Genomic DNA, 23,153 nt, shown 5'->3' with positions numbered 1-23,153 from the left:
TCTATAATAAAAGGCACAAAACACCACCCCCAGTGTAGAATATGGTGGTGTTAACATCATGATATGTGATTTTTAGCATCAGAAGGTGGTAAAGCATTTTGTTCTTCAAAAAAGTAAAATGAATACAAACCCCCCAATAAAAATGAATCATTTATTTAAAGAAAGATGTCTGGTTACATTTTAAACCACATATAAACATATTCAATACTTTAAGGTCAATTAGTACACTTTCAGTGGGGTTATTACTATTTTGGTTACGTTTGGCACAGACATTTTAATTTGTTTCGATAATTTTTGCTGCCATAACTCCATGCTGTCACTCTGCAGTAGTAGCTCAGCAGGTATGAAGCTGGACTGTTGACCACAAGGTTAAGACTTAAAGCCCCTCCACCACTAACCTGCCACTGTCTGGCCCCTGAGTAAGACAGATTTAATTCTGTTTTACTTGTAATTATAAAGGTATTTTACACACTATCATAGATAAGATAGATCCAGTAGCCTTCAGTAGTTGAACAAAAAGAACAAAAAGAAACTAATATAAATACACAGCATGTATGAATGATGTGTATTACACAGTGTGCATAAAATATAACAGTATAGTAAAAAAGTAGTGTAAGTAACTAGATACAGATACAGGAAGTATATGAATAAGGTAAGATGTGCAAGTAGTGCAAAAATAATAAAAGTAATATTATATAGATTTTTATGAACAATATATACTCATATATAAGCATAAATACTGTATACAATATCAGATATAGGTAAAATTATAGAACAAAAAAACAATTAAATAGATTAATAGATTAATAAAGAATATGTATGGTATGAAAAGAAAAATATTGGTGTAAATGTGTGATTAAATTTTGAGTCCAATTTAGCGCCCCCGCCATTGTGTGGCATTAAACAGTCTGACTGCCTGGGGGACAAAAGACTTTCTCAGCCTGTCTGTTGAGCAGGACAGAGACAGCAGTCTATCACTGAACACACTCCTCTGTCTGGTGATTGTGCTGTTCAGAGGGTGGTGAGTGTTATCCATGATGAATAAAAGCTTTTTAAGTGTGATAACGATTTATGATTGAAGTGTGATAATGATTTATGATTGAAGTGTGATAATGGTTTATGATTGAAGTGTGATAATGGTTTATGTGGACGGAAAACGTTTAAAAAATGCTGAAAATCTTCAAGTATATAAATGTATCAGTAATAATAAGGACTTTGTCTCAGAGGCAGTTACTTCTGCCTCCTGTTTGTGCATGTGAAAGAGAGATAATGCGCTTCAAATCAGGAAACTCCTGATTCCAAGCCTTTTAGTTTGCTTCCTGTGTTCTGTGCTAGATAACTCTCTTTTGCATTATCCATTTTTCAGTTTGAGACTGAAACTGTAATTAATGTCCATGCTTTAACCTTTTATCCAGTGTTTCACCTCAAGTTTTCTTTATCTCAGTTTTTGTTATTTTTTCTGTTGTTTTACCAGTTTGTTTCTTTTGAGGTTTTTCATAGCATCACTGTGCCTTGTGACTGTACATTTATGAGATTATCTTTAAAGCCATGCTCTAAATTGTTTAAAAAGAAATAAAATATAATAAATAAATAAATCAGCAGAATACTAATAAATTGCTACATGCTAATGATTCTTGGTTTACATTTACATTTTCGGCATTTAGCAGACGCTCTTATCCAGAGCGACTTACAGAAGTGCATCCATAGTAAACATTACCTTACTCCAGTTTAAGTAGACAACAGTCCAAGAATATAAATCTGTTGAAACCCTGTTAGAACCAAAGTGTTGTTTTTTTTTGCACATGAAACGAATAAGAGTGTTAGTAAGTAAGTACATGTCATCCTAAGTGCTTAGTAAAGAGGTGATGAAGGATTTTAATCGTCTTTTGAAGACAGCGAGAGACTCAGATGTTCGGACAAACAATGGAAGTTCGTTCCACCTCTTGGGTGCAAGTACAGAGAAGAGGCTTGATGCTTGTCTTCCTCGAGTTCTGGGTGGAGGGTCAAGTCGAGCAAGACTAGTGGCGTGGTACACAGCGGGGTTTTTTATTAGACCTCGAAGGTAGCCTGGGACTGGTCCATTTTTGGCTTTGTAGGTGAGCATCAGTGTTTGAAACTGAATGCGTGCAGCTACAGGAAGCCAGTGAAGAGAACGCAGCAGTGGGGTAATGTGGCAGTGTTTAGGTTGGTTCAAAACCAGGCGAGCAGACTCATTTTGACCAAAAATTATTATTGCATGTGTCATTTCTTCTCTTATATTTGATCGTTCCCTCCTATCCTAAAAACAGCACCAGTCTTGAAAGCTAATGATTTTACCAACCTCTTAAGTTCCTCTAAATGTAATATTTTGGGGTGCCTATTGGTTTTTTTTACCTTCAGTTGCAAATTATCAGAAAAGTTTGTCAAAGATTGTGGTTTGTTATTTGTACAGGTTAATCAAAGTGTCCTAGTGTCCCTTTATGCTTCTCAATCTTGTCACACACACAGGTTGTGCCCTCTGTATACCACTGTTTTTAGAAAAAGATTTTCTGGAAAAAAAAGTCTGTGCTGTGCTGATACAGTACGAACCAAAATTTGCGAAACACGTGACATCACGAACAAGTTGAATCAGACCATCTCTCTCTATATATACTATATATATACAGTGAACGAACATTCGGACAGCGGTGGCGGCACACTGATTAGTTTTTCTGGTGTTTTCTTTATATTTTGTAAAATTCTATATTAAAATGTCCCCAGAGAAGGTGCAGAGAAAGCACGGATTAATTCTATTTACATTATTTCTTATGGGAAAAAGAGGTTTAACTTACGAACATTTTGACTTAAGGACAGCCCTTTGGAACCAATTAAATTCGTAAGTCAAGGGTCCACTGTATTGTGATATTGTCAATTGAACATAATGCACAAAAGCAACATATGGTGAACATGCTGTTTTCTGCCCTAGGTAGGTGCTAACCTGTTAAAGGATTCACTGTGTCAGACTAGAATATTTGGTGACTTTTGCCATTTTGGATGCTGTAACATTGGCTTGCAGCTTTGTACCATTTCAGGGCCAGACTTTGTCTCTTATGAAATTAGACATATGGTGGAGTCTAATTAGGGTGGGCACAATTTGTAATAATTTATGTTTAAATATATATTTTAATATGTAATGTATAAATTACAATAGAAAATCAGTGTAGAGAGTAGCACATAGGATGTGGTTTGTGATGCTGCCAGCCAGGAAATGTGTGCTATGTAAACATTGTCTGTCTGTCATAACCAAGAATGTAAGAGAATGGATATAACATGGCAACTAAGAAATGTTGTGTGCCAGGAGTGTTTAAAACAATGAATGGTATCTTTTGCACAACGTAAATTGATCAGTTAAACCAGACTGCACTGTAGCATTAGAGGACATCTTTTTACCAGAGGTATAAACAACAGTTGGAATGAATACATGCTAAAATAATTGGCAGCTATGGTCATAAAAGACTGAACACCTAATATTTGTATTGAAACTAATCAGTGTGCCGTCACCATGAGAGAGAATGCAAAAGACATCAGAATTTTAAAACACCTTTAAGGGAGCTGAATCCAGTGGTAGGCCTATTTCTGAATCATTCATTTAGAAGATATTCAGTTATCAGCAAAGTCTGAGCTGTTGTTTTGCTTGTGGTTATACATTCCATTGTGTATGTGTCCAGTTTTCTTTTATGTAATACATCCACTCATACATATACAGTAACTGTTTCAGGTCCATGCAAGTGTGGTATTTACACTTTAGGAAGAGGGCTTTCACATTCCACCGGACAGAGGCGGAGAGACATGGAGGGAGGGAGAAAGGGAGACATATTATTGGTACATTAAAGGAAGTGGCTTGGGTTGGTCTGGTTTCCCGGAATTCTTCTTGTTAAGAATATAGTAAAATTACAAAGGAAGTATTAAGTCAATATTTTTTTATGTATGTTTAAGAAATTTAATGATCAGATTATGCAGAAAGGATGTGCGACCGTTGCCATTTCTAAAAAGACAGTAAGACATATAAGTATGTATTTACACACTTTGTGTATTTAGTCAGGCTGATCCTGTATATTAGCCACACAACACACTACAAAACATTTTCTTTTGCAGTAATAAAAACATGATTCATCTTACAAATTATTAGTATTTAGCAGCATACAACCAAACAACCACATTCTATATGGAACTTTTTCCCCTGCTGTTCTCATATTTAGGGGTTGTAACAGTGAAATATTCTGGTCTACATATCTGTTTTGGCACAGTTTTGTGCCAAATGCCCTTCCTGATGCAACCCTCCTTATTTTTATCCAGGCTTGGGATTGGGAACAGAAATTGCACCTCCCAAAGGCTATGATGATTGGATATTCCCCATCCCCAAAGAGAAATAGCAAATAATGTCTGCATAGATGGCCTTTAGTACCGCTGAGATTTGTACCCCAGATCTCAGCAGTAGTGGGCTAGTGTCTTTACAGATAAGCCACCAGAACACCTGGATCTACAGTACACACCCTATATAGTGCACTACATACAGGGCTTAAAAACTTGGCTTTTACACTTTTTATAGTGCACTTGTCTGAGAACAATAACCGAGTAGAAGTGTCACATAAGTCCAAGTATTTTAGTAAGGAAAATGCAGTTTTTGTCTTGCATTTGTTGTAGCTTAGCGGTTAGGGTACTGGACTAGAAATCAAAAGGTTGCTGGTTCAAACCCCACCACTGCCAGGTTGCTGCTGTTGGGCCCTTAAGCAAGGTCCTTAACCCTAAATTGCTCAGACTGTATACTGTCACAGTACTGTAAGTCGCTTTGGATAAAATGTAAATGTATTTAGATGTCAACAAAAATTACTGACTTACTTCTGCATTGTCCAGCAGAAGTTTACATGTTACCATATCACACCAGGTCTAGTTCCACCAGGAAGCACTGGGTGCAAAGCAGGAATTCCCCGTACAGGGTGCCAAACCATCGCAGGGCTTCTGCCATTCCCCCTTCTCAGATAGCTAATCAGGTCTGTAAAGATGCCCGGCCATCCGGTATTCTAACCCAGATGTCAGACGTGGTGGGCTAGAATATTAGACCGCCGCACCACATAAAGAACCACATGAAACTTTCATACATAATTTCAACCAGTGCCGTGAGTCACCAGTGTTTGGACTGACAATGCTAGTAAAGCTGATTGCCTGATGGGACTATTGGACAGTAGGGATGTCCCGATCACGTTTTTTTGTTCCCGATACTGATCCTGATTATTAATTTTGATCCCAATCCGATACCGAGTCTCAAACTGATACTTGTATTTTCTAGATATTGTCTAGATAAGAACTGGATAATACTGTTCACACAGTGCACACTTCAAGTACATAACAGTTATTCAAATTAATCCAATGTATATGTTTAACAACTAAATAGCTCTGCAGTGCTGTAGGGAAAAATGCTGCATCCAAGCTATTGCTTAATCTTTTGTATTTTTACAAAATCAATCAAAATGAGTGAGATAATCACAGTTTTACTTTAAACTTTACATTCGAAGAAAAAAAATCTGTTTAATGCAGTGATACACTAAAAATGAACAGAAATCTGTGTAGCAGCTTAACTTGAATGTAAGAAAAAAAGTTACTTAAAAGCATTAGAGTAAAACCTGAATACCAAAATAAAATGGAAAGGCTCTTTTGTTATGAAGTAAAGCCAGTTTTTAAAGTGCTTGTATTGTGACAGTGGTTTGATGGACGTTTCTATGCGAAGTGAGTGTGTTTTGACCCTTTGGGGCTTCCATAGTGCATGAAATAGCGTGCTTGACTTTAGCTGTCCGCTATTCGGTACCGTAACAGAAGAAGTTAATAAAGTGTTATGCTCCCAACAATATGTGAATATACTGTGTATTTATTTCTTTAGGAGTGATCCTTGACTCACACACCATATCAACAGTAAAATTCTACAGTAATGAACGCAGCTCTGCTCCTACCGCCTCATGAAACGCTCGCATTGCAGACATTACACTTCACTGCTGGACTTGTTTCACTTTCCAATTTAAAGTATTTCCACACAGCGGACATGCTGATGTAAAACAAAAGATCGGGATTAGGATTTAGTAAAGCCGATTCCGATCAGTTAAAAAATGCCTTGATCGGCCCCGATCCCGATCTTTTAGATCGGATCGGGACATCCCTATTGGACAGTTTTTGAAATTATGCTTTACATATTATCCAAAAACTATGATAGATTTGTTTCGTTAGACGTTTTGAATGGATGTCTATTTAAAAACATGTTTTTTTGCTAACATAACGCTTTTAAAATATTTTGGCTGAGGGGGTTATCTGGGAAAGCTTGGCCAGCCCAGGACTGTCATCTAGTTCCAACATGCCTTTTGTGCCCAGTGTATGATGGATATCCTCAGTGCTCTCTGAGTTTTGTAGGGTTTTGTTGTAGACAGGAAAAGTAATAGCCACTCCATCACCTTGGAGGAGAGACAATTTGGTATCACAAGAAATAAATGTGTGAACAAGGAGGCCTTCTTTTGTGAACAATAGTTACTGCTACTTTGATTTTCAGTGATAACTACTGTGTTAGAGGTAAAGCTACTATGTGATTCACATACATATGTGTTTTATAGTAATGGTAAGTAAATGTCACTGCTTATTAACACTTTTACATTAATATTATCACAGAAGCTTAAGGTGACTAATTTATGACTAAATAAGTCACCTTATTTAGTATTAATAACTGACATAAACTTAAAAACTTGTATGCCTGCAACACTGCAACTCAACAGTTCACAATAAGCAGGTGAACTGGTAACAGGTGAGGGAATAATGACTGGGTATAAAAGGAGGATCCACCAAAGGCTCAATCTTATGGAGCATTCACATGAGAAGTGCCAAAATCAGCGCTGGCTGTGCCATTGTTTTTTATGGTTCCTGAGTGGCACTTTTGCCGTGTTGGGCTTGTGATTTTTGCGCTTTCCGCAGCGCTCAAAGCTCACCTGATTGAATTTTGACTAGGTTTGCTACTGATGCTTTTAAAGTGCCTCCAATGAGACAAACTGTTTGATATGACATGGTAAAAGTGTCTCAGGCAGTACAAACTATGCTTAACATGAAAACATTTACTTGACTTATTGTATTAAAACAATGAACAAGGAATTTCATTATTGAAGAGAACTTATGACCAGTAATAGCTGAGAGAAGTTTAGTGTTCCTATGTCGTTCTTTTAGTACATTAAGCCACGTTAAGAGATTCTTCTCTCAGCATCTCTCAGCACCCTGAGCTGCATAAGACAAGTTTAAAAGTGAAACTACCACACAGTGAGGAAAATACAGCAAGACATACAGATATAAGTGGATGCTTTCATAGTGAATTTCTTTGTTTCTTTACAAAAATGCACGTGTGTCATGTGCTTTACCACACAGCGCTGGGCAAAGTGGCATTTTGTGAGGCTCGCTTTGCATGTAAATGCGCCCCTAGTAGCTTTATGAGAGTATTGTAAGAGTATTGTATGAGAGGTCTTTTACCATCTACCAAACATGAAATTGTAAATAAATCAGGGAGTCTAGAGAAATCTCAGTTCCTGTAAGGCAAGTCCAGAAACCACTGTTGAATGTGCATGGTCAATGTAATAAATATAGCCACATGGGTTTGGGAGTACTTTGAAAAACCGTTGTTACATAACACATTCTACCTCTGCATCAAGAAATGCAACTTGAAACTCTGTCTGGCAAAGAATAAGCTATACATCAATTTTATGCAGAAATGCAACTAAGTTCTCTGGGTGCAAGCTTATTTCAGATGGACAAAAAGACAGTGGGAAGAATGGGCAAAATTTCCACCTGCAAAACTGCTACAGTTAGTATTTAGTATTAGTTTATCAAACGATAAAAAAACAAAAATGAATAGGAAAGCTGGTGTAACACAGCAGTAAACTCTTGTAGCCATCAAAATCTTTTCTTTGTGTTTTTGTCAGTTATTTAGAAAAAGACAAAATGCATTCCTAAATAAGATTTTTCTGAATATGGTCTTTCACCACTCTAGCACTTTTTTTTTAAACTATTGTTCAAACACCCATACATACCTTTATATCATTTTATTTTTATTTCCTTTTATTCCGCTTCACTAAAATACACACAAACATTGACTATTAATCACATGGTCCCTGGTTTAAACCTTGCTACTGACAGTTGGCACTGTAGAGTCCTTGAGCAAAGCTCTTAACCCTCATTTGCTTTGATTGTACATGGTCTCAAATGTAATTCCCTTTGGATAAAAGCATCTGGAAAAATGCTCTTCAATGAAATTAATAATTCACAGGATTTGTGTTATTATTTGTGTCTAAATATAATAGACTCTAAAGTATGTTTATCAAATTGGTAAAACAGCTACTACTTGTGCCATTAATGACCATCATTAAATGATACCCTTTTTATGAGACACATTTTAAAAGTCTCACAATTCAAATGAATATACATTGTGTTGTGGAAAGAGTTTACAATGACCATATATAACCAGTATTATTTATATATTCTTTAAAAGCAGAAATGCCAGTTTAATGTTTCCTGTAATTTTTTTTTTATTTCTGACAGTGTTTGAAGCATCTCCTGTGTAACAGCTGCTGCTTTGTTTTGTGTGCAGGACTCTAAACCTTGTGTGGAGATCATCCAGTCTTCATCTTTGGAAGTTTTTCTACCAGAGGATGAGGATAATCCATACGAATCAGTAGCCACCGCTGTTACGCGAAAACCCTGCTCTTTGGATATCCACCTCCTTAATTCCTGTTCCCGCAATGGTCAGTTACTGCACTTTTTTCTACATGTTCCTAGTTTCAAACCTCAGACACCTACATCCCGTCTATATTGTTGTTGGGAAAACAGTATTCAGTTACGAAGTAACCACATTGGCATAGACCATTACAGGGGTTGGTACACTGTGCATATATATATTTTTTATTTTATTTATATTTTTTCCCCTGTTTTTTCATCCCTCAGTCTAGTCGTGTCCCACAGTACGCACAGTCAGTACAGACTGCATTTTTCACCTGCACGAGTCGAGTTCATACACTTGACGGGCACTGTGTACGGAGGGCCACACCCCCATCATTATTATTCCTCAGCCCTGTGCAGGCGCCATCAGTCAGCCAGCAGGGGCCGCAGTCCCACCAGTCATGAGGACGTATGATCCGACTTTCTTACCCTCTAACCCTGAACAACAGCCAATCGTTGGTCATGCAGCCTCCCAGCCTAGTCGGAAAGGCAGAGCTGAGATTCGATACGATGTATTCGAAACCCCAACTCTGGTGAGCTAGCGTACTTTACCGCTGCGCCACCTGAGCGGCCCGGTTTTTATTTTATATCACAGTTTATCAATTTCGAACTGAAGGAATTTGATCTGAAGCCCACTGAACACTTCTTTCCTTTGCAGTGAATTAAATTGTCAAAACCAGGTCTTCTACTTCAACATTTACATTTACATTTTCAGCATTTAGCAGATGCTTTTATCCAAAATGACTTACACAATGAGCAACTTAGGGTTAAGGACCTTGCTCAGGGACCCAACAGTGGCAACTTGGTGGTGGCAGGGCTTGAACCGGCAACCTTCTGTTTACTAGTCCAGTACCTTAACCACTGAGCTATCACTGGCTAATACACTCAACATGAGTGTATGACCCCATGAATGTTCTTTTGATTAAATAATCCCAAATTCCCACATACACACTTTAAAATCTTGTGTAAAGCTCAACTTTCCCATGATTTTAAAATGGCATGTCCAACAAGCTTATGGGTCATGGGTCCACATACACAGATTAGGCATAACATTATGACCACCTTCCTAATATTGTGTTGGTCCCCCTTTTGCTGCCCCATACACGACAAACAGTGATGCCCTGTGTACTCTGACACCTTTCTATCAGAACCAGCATTAACGTCTTTAGCAATTTGAGCTACAGTAGCTCGTCTGCCAGCCTTCGCTCCCCACGTGCATCAATACAAGCCTTGGACGCCAATGACCCTATTGCTGGTTTACCACTGTTCCTTCCTTGGACCACTTTTGAAAGATACTGACCACTGCAGACCGGGAACACCCCACAGGAGCTGCAGTTTTGGAGATGCTCTGACCCAGTTGTCTAGCCATCACAATTTAGCCCTTGTCAAACTCGCTCAAATCCTTACGCTTGCCCATTTTTCCTGCTTCTAACACATCAACTTTGAGGATAAAATATACATATGCTTATACAGTATTTGTGCAAGTGTAAAAGAAAGAAATCACAGAGCAAATGTTCATCTCCACCTTTGCAAACTCAATAAGGGCCTGTAATTGTGGCTAATGGAATTCCTGACAGGGATGCTGCTGTGGTTTCATGCATCTTGTATGCTTGGAGTGGTGATGTCAAAGAAACAACTGCAGCGAGTCACTTGTGGGTTACCATGGAGATGCAGCGCAGATGAGCTGGGATGCCTGTAGGCAGGCTGACTCACCCATGCTCCAACGAGACTCAGTATTTAAGTGACTCAGGATTCACCATCACACTGTTTATATAATTCTACATGGTGCTGCAGGACCGTATGAACATGAGAGACTGCAAGATTATTAAAGTCTATTTCTGGACTTTTTGCCAGATTGACCAGACACTAAATAAATGCAGTGTGATCAGAGTAATGGTGTCTCCTGTGGTTGATAGAAAGATATTTCTTACTGTTAATTTAATTAAGTGTGTCACCTGTTCTGACTGAAATTGGCTGGCATTGTTAATCGTTCATAGCTGTATGTGGTATTCATTTATTAATTTGCTTATCTTCGGTAACCACTTCATCATTATTTACAACAGATGTGTTTGTGTGTGTGTGTGTGTGTGTGAAAAGGTAGAGCTTTGATGTCCTACTAGTGTCTGCGTTTTTTAAATCATTATTTTGCACACACAACAGTCTGACCAGAATGATACAATTGATACAAAAGACAACCTAGTTTAACCCAAAATCAAAAAAGTTGGACAGTGTGGAAAATGCAAATAAAAAAACACAGTGTTGCTTACATTTACGTTGACATTTTATTTTATAGCAAACAGTATAAACCAAAGATATTTCCAGTTTTGTCTGGTCAATTTCATTTTATTTCATTTTATCACAACACTTAAGAGATGTTTTGTGACTGAGAATACCAAGAGGTGAAGTGTTTCAGGTGTTATTTTGTCCCTGCTTTTGGACATGGTTAACATAAGGCCCCTTTTTTGCACAATAAACCTTTGGCATTTATGAATGTAACTTGCCCATGCGGTTATATCAGCTATTAATGAATGGTGGTTCTTGGTGCAGTGCAGTCAGAGGGATTAGAGTTCATGGGTGTTCAGCTTAGGCCTTGCCCTTTTTAAACATAAATTCCTCCAATTTTTTAAAAATCATTTAATAATATTATGCACTGTAGAGGAAGAAATATGCAAATCCCTTTCATTTTTTGTTCACCTGTTGACGTCACCTGTTTGAAATCACATTATTGCAGTCACAGTTTTTTTCACCTCATTACTAGCCCTAAATTGCCCCTGTCTGAACTTTTGTTTGGAATGTGTTGCAAGCCTGAAATACAGGAATGGATGTTCATTAACTAATGAAATGAAGTTAAATAGACAAAACATGAAATATAATGGGTTACTGTTCCAACTTTTTCTGATTCAAGGTTGTACATACATAATTTGTTCCCCTTCTTTGCACACAATTTTGAGGGCCAAGCTACACCTCTTTAAATTTCTCTGCTGCTCCTGCTGGCACCTTGACCAAACTGCAAGAGTCTCAGCACTGCAGTCAGCATTCACACAGACTTGATTGGCTGGGTATGTCTGAGGGGGCATCCTTAGATTGGTGCCCTCTTAAGTGGATTCCTGGTTTGCACCCAGTGTTTCTCGATAAAACTGGGTCTGCCACAACCCATACCAGTATAAAGTGGAAATGGAGTCAGTGGAGTCATTGATAAGGTTTTTGCTTGTACAATCTGTTTTGACGATAAGCACAATCAAGTCTAAGGCTACTGACCATTTCTGATATCCACAATATATCATTATTGTATTTTGTGCAATTTACAAGCCAAGTCTCTAAACAGAACAAGAGTTTGATTAAGTGCAAAGTGTATTTTTAGTAGCTACGGTCAAATGACTGTCGCTTATCGTTTCTAGGTACAATTAGGTCAAACCTATATTTCATTCCCACACTTCCTAGCCAACCTTCAGTTTTGCTTAAACTTTTTATAATCCTGTCAGTTTTCACCCAGGTGCTGTTAAAAACAATGCATTTCTTTTGATTTTTGTTTCCCAGACCTCCTCGCAGACAAACTCAATCTGGAGCTGGCAGATTCAAAGAGAGAACAGGAGTGGCACACACACACAGTGATATGCCACAAGAGGCTGTCATTTTGTTTTAATAATTAACACAATGCAGTTTAGTGCCTCATGAATATTCCAGTGTCATTTGTATAGGAAAGGAGAGAGGGAGGTCCTTGGTATTTGTAAGACTGTTGCGTGGGTGTTTAAACAGGGAAGGCTGCAAGAAATTGAAAGATGAGAGGGTTGGGTGTATATATTTGTGTGCATGCATGTAGACGAGTGAGGAATTCACAACAGCAGTCCATGTGGGTTTTCCTGAGACTCAGAAAAAAACTATTATACTGAGTTCTAGACAGATACAAACTCATAAATGTTTCAGCATGCCAATTTTAGTAGCTTATGGAATTTAATCTTGGCCATGAAAATGTCATGTACATGAACAGTAGTAATAACTTAATTTTGTAATATTACAAATACAAAAGGAAATCATGCACATTTACAGTGGGGCCAAAAAGTATTTAGTCAGCCACTGATTGTGCAGGTTCTCCTACTTAGAAAGATGAGAGAGGTCTGTAATTTTCATCATAGGTACACTTCAACTATGAGAGACAAAATGAGAAAAAAAAATCCAGGAAATCACATTGTAGGATTTTTAAAGAATTTATTTGTAAATTATGGTGGAAAATAAGTATTTGGTCAATAACAAAAGTTCAACTCAATACTTTGTAACATAACCTTTGTTGGCAATGACAGAGGTCAAACGTTTCCTGTAAGTCTTCACCAGGTTTGCACACACTGTAGCTGGTATTTTGGCCCATTCCTCCATGCAGATCTCCTCTAGAGCAGTGATGTTTTGGGGCTGTCGCTGGGCAACACGGACTCCACAGATTTTCTGTGGGGTTGAGGTCTGGAGACTGGCTAGGCCACTCCAGGACCTTGAAATGCTTTTTACGGAGCCACTCCTTCGTTGCCCGAGCGGTGTGTTTGGGATCATTGTCATGCTGGAAGACCCAGCCACGTTCCATCTTCAATGCTCTCACTGATGGAAGGAGGTTTTGGCTTAAAATCTCACGATACATGGCTCCGTTCATTCTTTCCTTAACATGGATCAGTCGCCCTGTCCCCTTTGCAGAAAAACAGCCACAAAGCATGATGTTTCCATCCCCATGCTTCACAGTAGGTATGGTGTTCTTGGGTTTTTCTTCTTCCTCCAAACACGACGAGTTGAGTTTTTACCAAAAAGTTCCATTTTGGTTTCATCTGACCACATGATCTTCTCCCAATCCTCTTCTGGATCATCCATATGCTCTCTGGCAAACATCAGACGGGCCTGGACATGTACTGGCTTAAGCAGGGGGACACACCTGGCACTGCAGGATTTGAGTCCCTCTCGGCGTAGTGTGTATACTGATGGTAGCCTTTGTTACTTTGGTCCCAGCTCTCTGCAGGTCATTCATCAGGTCCCTCCGTGTAGTTCTGGGATTTTTGCTCACCGTTCTCATAATCATTTTGACCCCACGGGATGAGATCTTGACCCCAAGGGAGATTATCAATGGTCTTGTATGTCTTCCATTTTCTTACAATTGTTCCCACAGTTCATTCATTCACACCAACCTGCTTGCCTATTGTAGATTCACTCTTCCCAGCCTGGTGCAGGTCTACAATTTTCTTCCTGGTGTCCTTCGACAGCTCTTTGGTCTTGGCCATGGTTGAGTTTGGAGTCTGACTGTTTGAGGCTGTGGACAGGTGTCTTTTATACAGATAACGAGGTCAAACAGGTGCCATTAATACAGGTAACGAGTGGAGGACAGAAGAGCTTCTTAAAGAAGAAGTTACAGGTCTGTGAGAGCCAGAAATCTTGCTTGTTTGTTATTGACCAAATACTTATTTTCCACCATAATTTACGAATAAATTCTTTAAAAATCCTACAATGGGATTTCCTGGATTTTTTTTTCTCATTTTGTCTCTCATAGTTGAAGTGTACCTATGATGAAAATTACAGACCTCTCTCATCTGGGTCAAACCTACAGAGGCATAACTGTTGCTGCTACAGGTGCACCCTCTGCTGGCTGGTGAAATGCACCTGGGATCAGTGTGTGACTCTCCATACACAACACTGATCTCTGTGTGAACTAGAGTCATGCAGGTGAAAAGAAGCGATTGATCACTATTTACGTCAAAGGGGACATGTGTTAGGTACAGCCCTCCTTGGTCAGTGGGGGTCTGCAGCGGTGAGGAGGGATATTTATGAGTAACTGCATACAACTAACTAAAGTGGGAAAAAAAAGGGAAAAATCATTAATACTATATTTAACAATTTTTTTTTGGGTCAACTAGGATTGCTCACGTACCTAAAGGCATCTTGTTCTGTTTTTGTACTAATTTATTTAATTTTTATTTTCCTTCATTTGTCATCCCTTGTTTGTACAAACCCCATTTCCAGAAAAGTTGGGACATTTTCTTAAAATGCAATAACACATTGTTAATTCGCTTTAATTTCACTGACAAACCTGCTGCTGGTGGATCTCTGACTGCAGTCAAGGTGGGTATATTGCTGCCCACGCCTCCTCTTCCGTGCAGCCCTTTGCCAAACCCTTTTTCACCTATGCACTCTGCACAGGTGCCTCTCTATCTGCCAGTCAGGGTCCTTACACAGCGTTTGAAGACCCCACCCACATAGTCTGGTCATCCCGTCCTAGCAGAAACGTGTCTGCTGCAGGCACTGCCAATTATGCCTGCTAGAGGGAGCCCAGCTGACCGGTTTCAACACCAAGTTTCGAACCGAGGAGTTCAGAATCTTGGTGCTGGTGTGCTAGCAGAATTTCCTGCTGCGCCACCTGGGCACCTCTGTCCAGATTTTTTAAGTGTTTTGTAGGCATCAGTTTCTAAATTTGTTTATATTTAAGTAAATTAACAAATTGCAGATTTTAGTTTTTAGTGCATTTTTAGAACATGTCCCAGTTTTCTGTAAATGGGGTTTGTATAATTGTGTTTGTGTGGCATTGATGCCACACAGTGTGTCACTTTGTTTCATTTATCTTTGTATTAAAACAGCTCCATTGTGATTCAGACCCATTTTGCTTATTTTTTATATTGCACTGTATCTACACAAGTTTTTGTAAGCTGAATGCAGATTATCACCGGGTGTGTGTGGGGACAGAATTCTCTCTCTTGTCGCTGACAGTTATGCTTGGTATGCAAATGCTGATGAGCTGAAGCAGAAACAAACTGTCTGCTGTTTTGTGTGACATACAGTCGACTTGAAAATCTCCAAAGAATTCATTTCTACTACATTAAAAGTCTAAGCACGGAACATCATGATTTCATTAGTACTCAGTTTGACATTTCATCAGTATGACATTTAAATAAAGAAGTTATATTGTGCAAAATGAGCTACAGTAAATCGTCACTTCAGCAGGTTCAGACTGATTTACCTTCTTTACCATCTTTTCAACTCTTAAATTAGTTCTTAGATTAAGTCTCCCATTGTCCATTATTATCATTGTTTAGCTGGTTGATATTTGATTGCATATTTTTGTGTTCTTATAGGTTACTAGAATCTGAAAAAAGTTGATAAATTGATGCCTTACAAAAACATAATGATTTATCTGAGTCACAGTAGAAATTTATGCCCAAAATTTAGAAGCACCTATTTACTATCGGGTACATAAAATAAAACAATTTTAATAGAACACCATCATTAGTGTTTAGTGACATTTAGCCTGGCAAGATAATATAGTTTTTGTCAAGTTAAAATGTAACAACAGCTCACTTATAATGTGAATGGCCACAGGACCAGCGATTGCATAAGCATTGCAACACTAAACACTGAGTTCCAGTACCTGTTCACCTGGAACATTACTGAGTGTATGACTGAGCAGCCACTCACAGGCCTTAAATCACAATGCGCAGTGCCAAGTGTCAGCCAGTGTAGTGTAAATTACACCTCCGTTTGATTTAGGAGTAGTGCCAATATGCACTTTGTATTATGTCTTATTATATAGCTGTCTTACTGACATATCAGATTTTTATAGATGTCAGGAGAACATAACATTTTCACTACTATATTACACCTGTAAGGTTTATTAGAGGTAAAATATCACATAGTCCGGGGCTGTTTAGTAGTCTGGACTCCTTTAAAGCAGGTGTGTCAAATTCATTTTCACCAAGGGTCACATCTGCATTATGGTGGCCCTCAAAGGGCCGATTGTTATGTATTCTGCTGTGATTGCAGTCTGCCTTTTAAGTCTTGGACAATGTGTTGTTTTTCTTGGAGGCTAAATTCTGTTTGGTGTCTAAATGCCAAATTTATTCTTCTTGAAGCACAAACTAGTATTCACTTTCCCATCTTTCACTGAATTTCCTTCCTTCTGCTTCAATTTTCTCTTCTTGTACACTTTGGGATTGTTTGTAATTATTTCTCAACATCATCTAGTGGCGGGATGCGTTCACTTTGCAGGTCACAAAATCAGCATGCATTGTGAGAGATGCAGTTATTGTATGATTTTACAGTGTATTTTAAGACAGTTGTTCTGCCCTTGCCAAGTTTTCCCCCTTTCTCAGCTAGACAGACAGACAGCTCCCTCCAAAAATACAGTTACGTTGGTTTTATTTGCTTCCCAACTGTACAGTGTGTGCACCAGAATGGAGTAAAACTACAAAATACAAACAATAAAAACAATAAAAAAACTTAATACAGTACATGCACATAGCTGTAGTTAAGTGTTACATCAATATGAAATTTAACCAAACGTAAAATAGCGCTTACGAGTAGTAATAGTAACGGTAATAATCATATTTAATTACGGAATTACGGTAAATTCATAACTGAAATGCTGTAGCATACTCGCTAAACATTTACAAACAACTGAGAATATACATGTCTACTACTTACAGGCGCTGCTTCTGTATTGGATTGCAAGAGAATTCACTTCTATTTATTATTTTTTGAGCTGCTGACTTTACCACACGTTCTTTTGCCTCTAAAATGTAAAAGTGACATGGCTTCTTAGCAAAGTCAAAGTTAGTTGCCATGACTATGATGTTAACGGTTGGCGCTTAAAGGCGCAGGTGCCCCATTAAATTATAAGTACGTCTCTGTAACTACTCGACCTATCACAACAATCACACTTCTTTTAAGTTCTCACGGGCCACATAAAATGATGTGGCAGGCCTTGAGTTTGACACCCCTACTTTAAAGCGTAGAATACTTAAATAAACCTAATTTACTATTTTTAAAGTGAAAACTTTGTAAGTAAATAAAAGTAATTTGAGCACAGTCCTATCCAAATCTGTTGGCATAAATACAAGCTGCAAGCACACCTTATTGCCCAACTGTAGTACTTATTGCCCACTAATCATGATGAGCATAGCTTTGAAATGAGATACTCAGCAGATGCACATGAATCTGATGTTTGCTTTTATTTCTTTTTCTCATGCTGTGTACATAGTTGGCTAATTAGTGGTATAACGATGAAGCATTTTTCTGCTGTCCACAGATATTAAATTGGAATCCCATTAGTGCCACAGCCATCTGTGGCCTTGAGAAAATGACCCTGCTTTCTTCGTGGGAAGGATGCCATTCCTGTGTCTTCTGTAAATCAGCAAAATACCAAGCAGTCATGGGTCTGTCAGTTAGCATTTAAAGATCAGGGCAGTTAGTGCAATTATGTAACTCACTAATTAGACGTCCTTTGTGAGGTTACACATTCCATTTGTTGTTTTGTGTGTGATTGCTGAGCTAGTTACATCATGTATCACCACTATCTTTCACATTACTAGGTTACCAAACTCTGAGAAAGTACCCGCTTGTGCTTAAAATTTACCAAGGTCTCTGACTTATTGTGTGATCAGCACGAGTATGTAGCATGAAACTGCCTGAACTTTGCCCACAGGTTTGAGTAAAGCTTTAAATGTAAAAATTCAAACCAAACATCAACACTAGACCTGTGCGTCATTGACAGATTTAGTTAATTAGGTCTTAATTAAAGATTTCTGCCTTATACTGTCTTTATTTCAAGGCCACTCATCCAACGTTTCGACCAGTGATGTGGAGCAGCGTCACCATGGTGATAACTACAGCGGCCCAACTCCAGACTGTTCCCCTCCCTCCCCTGATACAGCTCTGAAGAACATTGAGAGAGTCATCCGCCCCCAGGTATGTTGAAACACATACAGAGAGAGAGAGAGAGCTACACCTCCACATGAAAATGTTCAGCTTTTACTACATTTACTGATGATTAACCAATAAACAAAATATGAATATCTAATATTTTAATTTCCAAAAACTAGCTGTTAATATTTTACTTGTGCCACTATCACACATCATTGTCATATAAAGGAAGCTGCTGTTGTGCCAAATTTTGTCTCTGAAGCATTTGACCCCCTTAGTGGGCATAGACCATGTTTGTGAACTATTAACTTTTGACCCAGGTGTTGAAAGGTGACTTTATTTGTTTAAATTATACACTATATGGCTAAAAGTATTTGAACCCCCTGCTTAAATATTAAGTGATTTAGCTTCACCCATTGTCAAATCTTGTGTTAAACTAATACCATAAATTAAATTACATGCTTCAAACTTTATAAACACAGTAAGCTCCATACAGGCATGATTTGAGAAGTTTGACTGAATAGAGTCCAGACCTCAACCTGAACACTTTTGACATGAATCAAAACACTGATTGCGATCCAAACCTTGCTGGCTAACATCATTACCTCCCTCAAAATCTTGCATCAAACTCTCCTAGAAGTGTGGTGGCTATTATAGATAGTGCTGTTGGCTTACCTAATAAGTACTGTGATAACTATGAAAAGGTTCAACTCCACAAGTGTTACTTTCTAAACAGACATTTACCCCACATTGCATTTTCCCAATTTTGGATCTATTCAATTTCCCAATGTACTCCTGCACCCTGCTACTTAAACAGCACTCTTACTAGCAGAGACAGGCTGCAGGCTGGCCTCTTCCCACACGGGTGAACACATACAAAGGATCACACCATTCCTCTAATTCTCGTGACAGGAGGTGAATTCCCATCTGACCTTTCTTAACTCAGACACAGCCAGTTGTGTCTATTATGCACCTGACAAGGCTGGTGTCAGCTCTGAGAGTTGATCGCTGGTGGCCACAGTTTAATCTTTTTGATTTTATTTTTAAAATGCTGCAGCTCACTGAAGGTCATGAAATAATGAATAATAATGAATATTGAATAACTATTGCATCTGCTCTCTTAAGCATATATGACATTTTTGTGCATGTACACACATTATCTGCCATACACTAAATCAGGTTAGTAATTCTTTCTGAACACCAGTTTACACATATACTGTAGATACACAAAAAAATGCATCTTTGGTGTGAGATTTGCTGTAACAATAACTTTCTTATGCTGGGTTCTTTCTAATTACAATTGTTATGTTGTTGTGGTCCCACTGTGACCTTAAAAAAGATAAAGCATTGGTAAAACAGACAATGAAAGAATTAATGTTGTTTGGGTGAAAGGGTCTAACAAAACCCGTAATTTGCATACAAATTGGTTTGTTCCAGTATGAACCAGTTTTCCATTGATCCACATATACTAGTATGACGATACACTGGGTGGTCAGCAATGTTTTTCGCTATCCAACCACCTCAGAGTGAGTCAGAGAATCTCTGTGGTCGGGGGATTGCTGAAGCACTCTGCCCTATTCAGGGTATTCCTGCCCTGCACCCAGTGAAAACGGATTTGCTGGTGGTTCTGGAAAGGTTGGGAAGTAATAATGATTTATTAAACAGCAGCCAAACCTGTACATGACATTTATATTTACAGTGTATCACAAAAGTGAGTACACCCCTCACATTTCTGCAAATATTCTATTATATCTTTTCATGGGACAACACTATAGAAATAAAACTTGGATATAACTTAGAGTAGTCAGTGTACAACTTGTATAGCAGTGTAGATTTACTGTCTTCTGAAAATAACTCAACACACAGCCATTAATGTCTAAATGGCTGGCAACATAAGTGAGTACACCCCACAGTGAACATGTCCAAATTGTGCCCAAAGTGTCAATATTTTGTGTGACCACCATTATTATCCAGCACTGCCTTAACCCTCCTGGGCATGGAATTCACCAGAGCTGCACAGGTTGCTACTGGAATCCTCTTCCACTCCTCCATGATGACATCACGGAGCTGGTGGATGTTAGACACCTTGAACTCCTCCACCTTCCACTTGAGGATGCGCCACAGGTGCTCAATTGGGTTTAGTCCATCACCTTTACCTTCAGCTTCCTCAGCAAGGCAGTTGTCATCTTGAAGGTTGTGTTTGGGGTCGTTATTCTGTTGGAAAACTGCCATGAGGCCCAGTTTTCGAAGGGAGGGGATCATGCTCTGTTTCAGAATGTCACAGTACATGTTGGAATTCATGTTTCCCTTAATGAACTGCAGCTCCCCAGTGCCAGCAACACTCATGCAGCCCAAGACCATGATGCTACCACCACCATGCTTGACTGTAGGCAAGATACAGTTGTCTTGGTACTTCTCACCAGGGCGCCGCCACACATGCTGGACACCATCTGAGCCAAACAAGTTTATCTTGGTCTCGTCAGACCACAGGGCATTCCAGTAATCCATGTTCTTGGACTGCTTGTCTTCAGCAAACTGTTTGCTGGCTTTCTTGTGCGTCAGCTTCCTTCTGGGATGACGACCATGCAGACCGAGTTGATGCAGTGTGCGGCGTATGGTCTGAGCACTGACAGGCTGACCTCCCACGTCTTCAACCTCTGCAGCAATGCTGGCAGCACTGATGTGTCTATTTTTTAAAGCCAACCTCTGGATATGACGCCGAACACGTGGACTCAACTTCTTTGGTCGACCCTGGCGAAGCCTGTGGAACCTGTGGAACCTGTCCTGGAAAACCGCTGTATGACCTTGGCCACCATGCTGTAGCTCAGTTTCAGGGTGTTAGCAATCTTCTTATAGCCCAGGCCATCTTTGTGGAGAGCAACAATTCTATTTCTCACATCCTCAGAGAGTTCTTTGCCATGAGGTGCCATGTTCAATATCCAGTGGCCAGTATGAGAGAATTGTACCCAAAACACCAAATTTAACAGCCCTGCTCCCCATTTACACCTGGGACCTTGACACATGACACCAGGGAGGGACAACGACACATTTGGGCACAATTTGGACATGTTCACTGTGGGGTGTACTCACTTATGTTGCCAGCTATTTAGACATTAATGGCTGTGTGTTGAGTTATTTTCAGAAGACAGTAAATCTACACTGCTATACAAGCTGTACACTGACTACTCTAAGTTATATCCAAGTTTCATGTCTATAGTGTTGTCCCATGAAAAGATATAATGAAATATTTGCAGAAATGTGAGGGGTGTACTCACTTTTGTGATACACTGTACATGTTGTTATGAAAAAATAGATATTATGTTTGATATCACCTGAATATTAGTATTTTGCTGCTTGTACATTGAATACTTATAGTTGTTAAATCCATATGTGGCTGCCTGAGATGTGGCTGGGAGTCTTAAGTACATATACAAGCAACATGTCTGTTGTTAAGCTGTTGTAAGCAGATAAGAAACAACAGTTAGCATAGAATGAAAGTTCCAAAGTCCAACACCCAATTATTATTATTATGTTATGTGACTAGAGCAGTATAAAGAAAGCGCCACAAGATCTGTTTTTTGTTCTTCAGCTATTCCACTGCTACAAGAACCCCCGATCGTGCCAATAAATTCCCTAATCCAGTCAACTGTAATCTGTTATCTGTTTTCATTTATCATCTCACCTTCTTTTTCCATGACAGTGTTTAGAAAACACATTTAAGGTGACAAAACCTGTCAGTTTTAAAACACATACTATGGTACTATATAGATAACTCTAGTTAGTTTGCATTTTACAGTTAAATATGCAGCCTCATGTTCACTCAGGTCAAGTAAGCTGCATGTTAGATAATTTCTTGTACTGGTCTAACGCGTTACTATTTCCAATCCAGTAATCAGAATAAAGTTACTTATCCAAGTTACTGTGCGTTACTATTTTTGCGTCTCGGGGAGTGACGTCTGGCCTATGCGACAATTAAGTCACGAGCTGCGTCCGGAATCGCATACTTACAGAGTACGTACTAGATTGGAGGAAGTATGCACTACTCAGCCGGTAAAGAAGTACATACTTTCAGTACAGAAGTGTGCAGTATGCACACAACACCGCTACGTACTACACGTGGGGACGTGATGACGTAATATCACCATAGTTACAGACTCATTACAAACCCCACTCGCCAAAATTTTGGATATTTATCGTCTTTTTGTTATTTATTTGTCTCTAAAAAATTTTTTCTTACTTACACTTGTGAACAGAGGACTTAGTTTTCCGCTATCTTTCTTGTTTCTTATTCCGCTTCAATCGCCTACGCAGCTCCAGTTGCATTACGGCAGCTGCTGAATGTAACTAATAAAGTAACTTGTAATCTAACTTAGTTACTTTTAAAATCAAGTAATCAATAAAGTAACTAAGTTACTTTTAAAATCAAGTAATCAATAAAGTAACTAAGTTACTTTTTAAAGGTAACTATGCCATCACTGTATATATATATATATATATATATATATATATATATATATATATATATATTATTAGTCTGGAAGTTATTTGCTATATATCTATTTTATCTATATATCTATGTTATGTAGTAAATTTACTGCACTCACCTCTATACAACACAACCATTTATGCACACACACACACACCAATAGATTGTATTGTGTAATAGACTATAAATCCAAATTTAGTGAGTTATGCTCCATATTTTTAGATGTTAACAGAATATTGTGAATTTCCAAATTTCCAAA

At 38.6% G+C, this 23,153-nt stretch overlaps 1 protein-coding gene across 2 annotated transcripts in view; it reads left to right on the top strand.

The window, feature by feature from the left end:
* Window positions 1-23,153, top strand: part of anks1b (ankyrin repeat and sterile alpha motif domain containing 1B) — a 215,732-nt gene that overhangs the window by 54,463 nt on the left and 138,116 nt on the right. For both annotated transcript variants that reach the window (XM_062994177.1, XM_062994186.1), the window contains exons 5-6: window positions 8,624-8,777; window positions 18,317-18,453. In XM_062994177.1, coding sequence (XP_062850247.1) covers window positions 8,624-8,777; window positions 18,317-18,453 — 291 coding nt within the window. The remainder of the gene's footprint in view (window positions 1-8,623; window positions 8,778-18,316; window positions 18,454-23,153) is intronic.

This window comes from Trichomycterus rosablanca, chromosome 1 (assembly GCF_030014385.1).
Source record: "Trichomycterus rosablanca isolate fTriRos1 chromosome 1, fTriRos1.hap1, whole genome shotgun sequence".
NCBI lineage: Eukaryota > Metazoa > Chordata > Actinopteri > Siluriformes > Trichomycteridae > Trichomycterus > Trichomycterus rosablanca.
This window is presented reverse-complemented; position numbering and strand designations above follow the sequence as displayed.